Source organism: Clarias gariepinus, chromosome 3 (genome assembly GCF_024256425.1).
Source record: "Clarias gariepinus isolate MV-2021 ecotype Netherlands chromosome 3, CGAR_prim_01v2, whole genome shotgun sequence".
Lineage (NCBI taxonomy): Eukaryota > Metazoa > Chordata > Actinopteri > Siluriformes > Clariidae > Clarias > Clarias gariepinus.
Window position 1 is genome coordinate 13,310,092 of NC_071102.1, and position 9,794 is coordinate 13,319,885.

Sequence of the window (9,794 nt, forward strand, 5' to 3'; positions counted from 1 at the left end):
TCACGCATGTCCCTTTAGGGGGTCAGTAGAAGTGTGTGTTATTGTTTTCAGCTATTTAAAAAAAAGAGGGGGGAAAAAGCTTAGTTCGGAACCGCCCCTTCTGCTGGACGCAAGCTTCGGAGTCACCGGAAGTAACGCTGCAGCCGAGAACATGGCGGCGCGGCTGCTGCTCCAACATGGAAGCCGCTACAGTAAACACGGCGCTCTGTGGAGTCTGTCGTGTCGCAGCGTTTCTCTGGGTCGGGGAGGGAACTGTGCTGGATGGAGGCAAGTAGTGCAGCCCGGGCGGGGAGTCAAGTCACAACTTATCCAGGTCAGTTCAGTAACTTAACCCTAACACAAATCTGACAGGGTTGCTAAAGTCATTTCTTAAAATTCAGGAAAGCAGGGTTTTTTTTTTAAATGACAATGCCAATCTTATGATTTAAGTAATTATGGAACGCCAGTAGTGATTAAACATGTAAACATGTCCAAGTAATAAGATCTGAGCTGGCAAAAGTAGCAAATAGAAAAGTTAAGGTCAATATCAAACTGTCAAAGTCAGAGGGGAAAAGTAAAAGAAGCAAAACAATAGTGAGACATTTATATTCAATACAGGACAGAGTAAATGTGTGTAGCACTGTCGCCTTGCCCCTTCAGGGTGCGGGTTCGATTCCCGTCTCGGGCTCTGTGTGCACATGATGCGAGTTCGCATGTTCTCCCCATGCTGGGTGGGTTTCCTCCAGGTACTCCGGTTTCCTCCCACAGTTTAAATACATGCAGATTAGGGTAACTGGCGTTCCCAAATTACCCTTAGTGTGTGTGTGTGTGTGTGTGAGAGAGAGAGAGAATGAGCATGTGATTGTGTGTATGTGTGTGCCTTGCGTCCAGAGTGTACCCTCCCTCAAAATGTCACCTACTGGATTCTAACCGCCGTTTAACAACAAAGAGAATGAGATCATGAAGTAATGTGGATGCTGAAGTAACTCCAGAGAAAGACATTGTTGAGTTTTTGTCACATCATGGCACCATAAGGCACAGCGCCTCCAATACATCAGCACAATTTATCCCCAAAAAAGCAATCAATTCACTCTCCGATTCTCCCTCTGTGGTGCCTACGTTCTTGCGCCTTCTGGTTTGCACAACACAGCGATCACGCTTTATTAAGCTATCGCCGTGGTTTAATTATCTCCCTTTAATGTATTAGAAAGTTTTAGATGACAATTTTTTTTTTGCTTTTTTGTTTTGCAGCAAATTCTAAACAGACCCCTGAGTCCAACCTTTCTAGGGCTGAGCAAAGTGATCTGCAGAAACGGTTTGTTTACGGATCCGGTGGGACTGTGGAAGCGTCTCGGTAAGTTATACATAACGAAACTGTCATGTTGAACATGTGCACTTTTTGGAATGATTAGTTGTCAGTGTTCAGCTGGGGTTAAACCTTATTAAACCTAATACTGTAGAGTTTGTTCATGATCAGGTGAGGCACTAAAATGTGAAGTGCTGGAGAAACTGCATCGGAAAACATGTCCAATTACTTTATTCTCAATTTAATACTGAGTACTATATCCAGTCCGCACATCAACTTGGCACAAGTTTTACTCCGGATGCTCTAAAACTTGTGCCAAGTTGTTGTGCGGACTGGATATTCCGCTGTGGCGACCCCTTGCTGGGAGCAGCCGAAAGACCAACAACAGCAACACTAAATTCGTTTTTTAAAAGAATATTCTCTTCTGATTGTGACATTCAGCAAGATCCTGATATATAGACCAATATGAGATCAATATGTCACAATAGTCATATATAATAATACGTAATTATTTTAGCTCAGTGGGACTGCAGATGCTTCATATGAATCACATGTACACATGAATTTTAAATCGTTTTTTGTGGCATTATTTGGCCCAGATTACTTACATTGTACCGTTGTAGGTGACAAACTTTACAGTTGGTGTATGTAAAAAAAATTGTATAATTATAATTTTTTATTTATTTAATTAGTATTAGGGCATTGGGGGTTCAATGCTTGAATTCTTGCCTGGCATGCAGAAGTTCAAGCCCGGGTTCAATTCCCTCCCAATCCCAGTTAAGGGGTTAAGTGTGTTGCTTAAGGTGCCACCTTTAGTGGTGGTAGGGTTTGAACCTGTGACCTTCCAGTCAGTAGTCTACAGTCTCATCGGTAATCATATTAGCGATGAGACTGTAGCTCACACCTGCTCATGCTGAGTCATCATGAAGTTTTCACAAAGTGACCTTTTTTTTTTTTATATGTATATATGCTGCCGTATTATTACGACACTCATACTGAAATGCCTGAAATACCAGTTGTGAAATCACCTGCACGTATGATTTCAACTGCCAACTAAAATTCAATTTATGGTTGACTTGATGTTCAGTCACGCAATCGAGAATAGCAGAGCAATTTAGAATGTGTAGGATTTCTTCGTGTCCAGCTCGCGTATGGCTGTGCATATGCACATGATGATTACCCATTTTTTTATTAACGCTAGTGTAATGCTTGTATTGGATTCTGTATCGCTCAAGTAAGAAATAAAAAAAAACTAATTTAGTCCCGCACTACCGTATAATTTAACAGTACTTAAAGTGCTAGTACTGGCACTACCTGCTCCTTTTCTCATGCTTCTGTCTCCGTGCATCCAGGTGGTCTCAGTTATTTCAGCACATCCTCTGATAGACGACAGAAGAAAGATGGATCGAACAAGAAATCACCCAAAGAAGACGAAGGTATCGTGGATAAATTTTTTTTGCATTCTGATGATTTCAGTAAAAGTCTTGTATTGATAATGTGCATAGTGCATAATTCCTAATGATGTGGTATTTATATTACTTTCAGAAGAAAAGAAGAGGCGTGAGCAGGAGAATCAGATGTACAAGGAGCGCCTGCGCATTCTCTTCATCATCGCTGCTTGCATGAGCCTGCTGAACATGTTCACCACCAGTGGAGGGAACATCTCCTGGAACGATTTTGTGAACGAGATGTTGGCGAAAGGCGAGGTGGCACGGGTGCAGGTGGTGCCCGAGAGTGAGATTGTGGAGATCGACCTCCACCCCGGGGCTGTCATTTTCGGGAGGCCTGTGCGTATTCCCCTGAATGTTAAACCTTGATTTAAAGCTTGATCCTCACGCTAAAGCTATTTTATTTTATAACACAGAGCTATGACATTCTCCAGTCTCATTGTCTCTCGTCTCAGTCTCTTGTTTTCCCGTTGTAAGCTGAATGATAAATTTACCACAATATTATAATACAGTGTTGTGAAAAAGTATTTTCCCCTTCCCGATTTAAATAATATATGTTTGATGATCTCAACCATTAACCATTTAAGTGTGACTATTATGCATAAAATACAATAATATTTATTACATTATACATTATACTTTTTCACGCCACTGTATAACCAGAAACAGTTAATGAGCATGACCATCGTTATTATGAAAATTTTAATCTTTGGGAAATGAGTATGGTATAGTAAAAACAAAACACTTCTGGACATATTTTAAGAAAACAATTAATTTAAGGGTAATTACAGTAACTCTGCTTCGGTTTAAGCAGCATCGCATCACCTTATGACATCATGGCATGGTGTGTTTTATTCTTAGTACACTGATCCATGAAAACCATCTCTATATCATCCTTTGCCATTCAGCATTTCTTGATTGTTTCTTCCAGAGACTCGCCCTGACGTACCGCATGCAGGTGGCCAACATCAACAGGTTTGAGGAGAAGTTGCGTGCTGCAGAGGAGCAACTCAACATAGACCCCAAGGACAGAATACCAGTTTCATATAAACGCACAGGCTTCTTTGGGAAGTGAGTAGTTAAGCGCACAACCACCTGGCTAACCGCAATAATACTGCAGTATTGCGTGTTTTTGAATTATGTAACATTAAGATTTAAATAGCCTAAAGCCTATTGCAGAAAAAAAAGAGTGCATCCTGGTCCGGGTGCCAATCCATTGCAGGACACACATGCACACACCACATACTCACACACTCGTTCACAGGGGAAATTTGAAAGCACCAATTAACCTACTCACCTGGAGGAGAACAAGTAAAATCCACCCACACAGACACAATACAGGAATCGAACCCTCGACCCCAGAGGTGCAAGGCCACAGTGTTGGACTGTGCCACCTTCACTAAACTTCTTTGATCAAATTCCTATATCCATGCTAAAACAAATCTAGTCGAAACCTATCTTATTTGCGGTTAACATCAAAAGCAGGCACAAATTGAAATCGGATTTTTAGAGAGCACATGTGGGTGTGAAGGTCAGGTGTCGACAAATCTTTGGCAATCTAGTGTAGCTGGGCTGTCACGGTGCTGGTACTAGTTGAAAGTAGGCTTATCCTGGATTCAGAATTACTTATAATTATTATTATTTTATTTAATTAGTTTGTTTTGTGTAACCCTGTTCTCCAGTGTTCTTCATTGTCTGCTGCTGCATTGTACCTTGCTGTATTTGCAGTGCCCTCTACGCTCTCGGCATGGCTGCAGTGGGTGTCGGAATCCTGTGGTACATCTTCCGTCTGGCAGGGATGGGTGTAAGAGAGGGTGGATTCAGTGCTTTTGTAAGTCGTGATTCTTAAGCCATTTATTTTAAAGTAACAGATTGTCCAAATGTCAATTGTATACAATTATACGCCGCTTCTTGTCATATATACCTGCCGTATAATTCTAGTAGGGGAGTGGTGGATCAGAAGGTTATAGCTCTAGATTATTAATTTGTGCATTTGAGGATCCGGGTTCTAGCCCTGATGCCAGTGGGTTGCCACACCCAATACTACCTAGCCCCCCTGCATGCAGTGCCGGTCCAAAGCCCGGATAATTTGGAGGGTTGCGTCAGGAAGGGCATCTGGCGTTAACAATCTGTGCCAAATTTGTATGTTGATCAGATGGTCCACTGTGGCGTGCCCTTAGATTGGAGTAGCTGAAAGAAAGTTTAAATTCTATAATTCTAATATTGGCATCTGTTTTGCAAAATTTAATATGAAAATCAAATTGTAACATAATGTTTGTACAGTTTTATACTGGTAGTTACCTTTGCATAAGACTTGAGGCTCCAAAATTAAAGAAGCCACCATCAGAAAGAAAAACATTTTGCTTCTTGACTTTGTCTGGCGTGTGATTCTTTTCTGAATTGATTAATTAAATTGTATGTACTTAGAATCAGTTAAAAATGGCCAAGTTCACCATTGTTGACGGAAAGTCTGGGAAAGGCGTGAGCTTCAAAGACGTAGCCGGGATGCACGAGGCTAAGATGGAGGTGAAGGAGTTTGTGGACTATCTGAAGGTATAAACTCTAATATTGGACCTAAAAAGACTAAACATCAATCTTAAAATAATAAAGAATGAGAAGTGACAAGTGTTTTTGCAGAGTCCAGACAGATACTTAAATCTGGGAGCGAAGGTACCCAAGGGCGCGCTCCTGCTCGGGCCACCAGGCTGTGGCAAAACACTGCTGGCGAAGGCGGTAGCCACTGAAGCCCAGGTGCCCTTCCTCGCCATGGCCGGCTCCGAGTTTGTGGAGGTGATTGGAGGTAAGGCTTCAGCTTGGGGTTTGGCGTTTTTTCACCCAGACTCAAGTCCCAGAAGTCAGCTTTGATTTAAGATATATTCGACAAATAAAATCATATGAAATATAAAGATTACTTGTTTTCCAGACAGTCATATGTTGTCTAAGATGATCTCCTTATTTATTTATTAAAAAAACATAGAGCTAGAAAAGTCCCATTTTTGTGGCAAGAATATGAGGTGGTATCAAAAAGTTGCTGCCAACAGATGGCAGCACAAGGCTGACCACAGAGTCACAGGGAGCACCAACCTTTATAAGTCAGTGTGCCAAAAGACATCGTGCTGTGTGCATCAGGAGTTGTGCATCTGGTGCTATTCTGAGGTAGGGAGTTCTGAGGTGCTATGGTACAGACATTACCACACCTGCTGTTTCATCATGGACAACAAATTAAAACAAAGAGTGAATGTGAAATTTTACTTAAAACTGGGCAAATCTGCCATAAAGACAGTTGACACCATTCTGCAAGTTTTATGAGTTGTTTTACAAGAGGTGTTTTAAGTGACATGCAACACTGAGTAGAAGAACATCACTGGAAGACAACAAGAATTCAGGAATACCTTCAACGAGCTCAATCCCGGAAAATTGTTGAATCCATTTGGCAACCGAAATCAATCCACAATGTCTCTTCTCAGTCTGGGATATGGAACAGTCCAGTCAATCCTCGCGCCCCCATCCGGCTGACCCAGAATCAGGAGGAATAATGGGTCACAGTGGAGGAGTCCATCATCTCCACAACCGAAAAAGGAGATGCAGGTTTGCAGCACGACTAGTTGCTAAAATTGCATTGAGGGGTCAGACTGTCAATAGCGAATTCCACTGCCAAGTTTTAAGGCATCTGAGGAAGTACATGCGGTAAACAATAGAGCTTGTAAACAGAGCTAAACTCTAAACTTTTTGATACCCCCCCCATATAAAGATTCCTTGCTGTGTTTCCCAAGGACTTTCCTACACCATAAATTCTGTCATGATGAACTTTTCAAGTGTTTGTGCTGGAGTATTTAGTGTATTCATTAAACATGTCTTGGTGCTCTATGTATTGTTTGCCCTCTAGTTGCAATTTTTTTCCCAGGACGTAACATTTTAACAGTACCATGATGGAAATGTTTCTAGTCTGATTGATTGGATCTGTTTTAGGCCTGGGTGCTGCGAGAGTGAGGAGTTTGTTTAAAGAAGCGAGAACACGGGCCCCCTGCATTGTCTACATTGACGAGATCGATGCTGTGGGTAAAAAACGGTCCACTAACATGTCTGGCTTCAGCAACACCGAGGAGGAACAGACCCTTAACCAGCTGCTGGTGGAAATGGATGGTATAAAGGAAATAATGGAATTGATGATAGAAAGGAGAGCTCGCTTATAGATGGTTATTGGATTTGTATTTTGCTTTGCATCCAAATCCAAAAGATATCCTTTTTTTTGTAGCTTTTTTTAATTTATTTTTTTATGAGCTTATATTTAAGTTGACACCTGTAGGACTTATTGATATGATTGACAATTTCTCAAACTGAACCTGCACCTGCAGTTTTGAATTCCCCAAGGGTAAATGTAAAAGTACACTCTAGGAGTTCTCCAGTTGTTGGAATGTTACAAAAGCCAGAAAGCAAATTAGCATTTACCAAAATCTTATCAAGGATCCAGTTGCTAGTGTTACACCTTTCTGTTTTTCTTACAGGAATGGGAACCACTGATCATGTCATTGTCTTGGCATCCACTAACCGAGCAGATATTTTGGACAATGCACTGATGAGACCAGGCCGGTTGGACAGACATATATTTATTGACCTCCCCACTCTCCAGGTACTGTATAAAGAAGAAAAAAAAAAAGTAAGATCAGGTGAATTGGTTGGTCACATGGTGGCAATAATCTCTGATGGTTCTGATAATTGTAGGAGAGAAAGGAGATCTTTGAGCAGCACTTGAAGATCTTGAAGCTTTCCCATCCTGCAGATTTCTACTCCTTGCGTCTGGCTGAGCTCACACCTGGCTTCAGTGGTGGGTTTCCTGATGTACATTTAAATATTCTGGACAGAAATCTGTTGAAGATGCATGGGATGAATAAAGGATTATTTAACATGATTTCCAGGATTATTATCATCATTTTCCCACAGGTGCCGATATTGCAAACATTTGCAACGAAGCTGCTCTCCATGCGGCCCGTGAAGGCTACAAGTCCATTGATACCTTTAATTTTGAATACGCTGTAGAGAGAGTTATTGCAGGTAATACATCATCCTCTGATTCACTGTTATGTTTGTTCGTGCAATTTTGCTGTCTAGTGTTGATTTGGTTTGTGATTTTTCTGATGGGTAGGCAGTGTGAAGAAAAGCAAGATCTTGTCCAAAGAGGAGCAGAGGGTGGTGGCTTTCCACGAGTCAGGCCACGCTCTGGTTGGCTGGCTGCTGGAACACACCGAAGCAGTCATGAAGGTACAGGATACAGTAAATACTGTGTACATATTGATAACGCGGTAAATGACTGTGTTTGACTTGCGTGGCATGGTATATCCAGTGTAATGGGGGTATTTATGCTTCCCCTGGTAGGTGTCGATAGCTCCCAGGACCAATGCTGCTCTAGGCTTCTCACAGATCCTGCCGAAGGACCAGTACCTGTTTACCAAAGAGCAGCTGTTTGAGAGGATGTGCATGGCTCTTGGTGGAAGAGCCTCTGAAGCCATTACATTCAACAAAGTCACCACAGGTATGGTTTGTTCACATGATCTGTGTTTACATACAAAAAAACGGCTTCTTACTGAAGAGGGTTTCTGAGAGTCTTGGTCCAAATGTTGCCTATGTACCTGTCAGTCCCGGGAAAGAGGCTTGACCATGGTACCAGTAAGTCAGAGATTTTGGAGCTCTAAACTTATAAAGCATACACACTATGATTAGGAAATACTACACCAGGCTAATCTTAATCTAATTAACAAATTAACCTCCTTGCGCCCAGGTGCTCAGGATGATCTGCGGAAGGTGACGCGTGTTGCCTACGCCATGGTGAAGCAATATGGCATGGTGCCCAGTGTGGGCCAGGTGTCCTTTCCTGAAACCGAGGAACAGGGAGGTATCGGGCGCAGGCCCTTCAGCCAAGGCCTGCAGCAGCAGATGGACCATGTGAGTGAACACAAAGACACCAACACCACCAGTCTACAATTTTATTTTAGGGGTCTGTCAATGAATAAAATGATCAGTGATGAACTGGTTAATGAGTGATTGGTTTGTTATACAGGAAGCCAAGATGATAATAGCACGGGCGTACAGACACACTGAGAAACTGCTCCTAGACAACAGGGATAAACTTGTACTGGTGAGTCAAGTTCAGAGAAATATGATTTGACTTGCACTTTCCTGTATGCACTTACAGTACCTGTATGTAAAAACTGCCTCTAGTTAAAATTTGCAATACACATCATGCTGTAAAAAAGCTCAACTTTTTGCTCCTGTGCCTTGTTCCCCCTTAAACAAAGCATGACAATCTCTAGAAGTTCAGCTGCGGTCATTAGTGACAATTTTTTTCCTTTTTCTCCCCCCCAGTTGGCCAATGCCCTTCTTGAGCGAGAAGTAGTGAACTACGATGACATAGAGGCTCTGCTCGGCCCCCCTCCACATGGGCCCAAAAAGATGATCGCCCCTCAGAGCTGGATCGAAGCCGAGAAGGATAAGCAGGACGTGGCCGATGAGGAGCCTCCCATGCCCCGCAGAGCTGAGAGGAAGGACGAGGAAGAGGACCTGGGGCCAGCATTGTCCTCAGTGTATAGATCATAAGGGGTGTAAAAAGACTGTTTATTTATTCTGACATGGTGTGCCATGAGGCTAAGCTTCTGTGATGAGCCGTGCTGACGTATTTTAAATAACTGAGATTTATTCTGAACATGTGAACAACCACATGTTAAGGAGTTTGTATATATTTTTCTTTCAAGTGCAAATGATTACAGATGTTATTTTTGTGTTCAATAAGTCCAACAGCACTGCATTTGTTCTTTTATTCTGAACTGAAAGTTATTTTACAAAATACATCATGAGAAATAAATATTAAAGCAAAAACAATTCTTTGTCAAAAACAAGAGTCACTATCAAACCAACAAAATAACAATAATCATAAAAAAGGAATTATAGATATTTTTAGTTAATATGTAATATGTTTAAGAAGGGAATAACAAACAGTGTCCTGTAAAGGGTAAATTGAGACGTCGGGAGGAGGAAGCGGCAAAAACTGCAAATCTATATAGAATCAT

General features: G+C 41.8%; 1 protein-coding gene across 1 annotated transcript; it reads left to right on the forward strand.

Annotated features, from left to right (window-relative positions):
• Positions 1-131: 131 nt before the first annotated feature.
• spg7 (SPG7 matrix AAA peptidase subunit, paraplegin) lies at positions 132-9,606 on the forward strand. The gene is made up of 17 exons (XM_053493318.1): positions 132-313; positions 1,231-1,333; positions 2,638-2,721; positions 2,831-3,072; positions 3,665-3,804; positions 4,462-4,564; positions 5,161-5,286; positions 5,371-5,533; positions 6,703-6,876; positions 7,239-7,363; positions 7,456-7,558; positions 7,675-7,785; positions 7,877-7,992; positions 8,107-8,263; positions 8,510-8,673; positions 8,789-8,866; positions 9,094-9,606. The coding sequence occupies exons 1-17, from the start codon at positions 152-154 to the stop codon at positions 9,322-9,324; spliced, it is 2,382 nt and encodes a 793-aa protein (XP_053349293.1). The 5' UTR covers positions 132-151; the 3' UTR covers positions 9,325-9,606.
• The last annotated feature ends 188 nt before the right edge of the window (positions 9,607-9,794 follow it).

Coding starts and splice junctions, on each gene's coding strand:
- spg7 (XM_053493318.1), top strand. CDS start 152: ATGGCGGCGCGGCTGCTGCTCCAACATGGAAGCCGCTACAGTAAACAC. Junction 7,364..7,455: donor TTGACCTCCCCACTCTCCAG/GTACTGTATAAA, acceptor TGATAATTGTAG/GAGAGAAAGGAGATCTTTGA. Junction 8,867..9,093: donor ACAGGGATAAACTTGTACTG/GTGAGTCAAGTT, acceptor TCTCCCCCCCAG/TTGGCCAATGCCCTTCTTGA.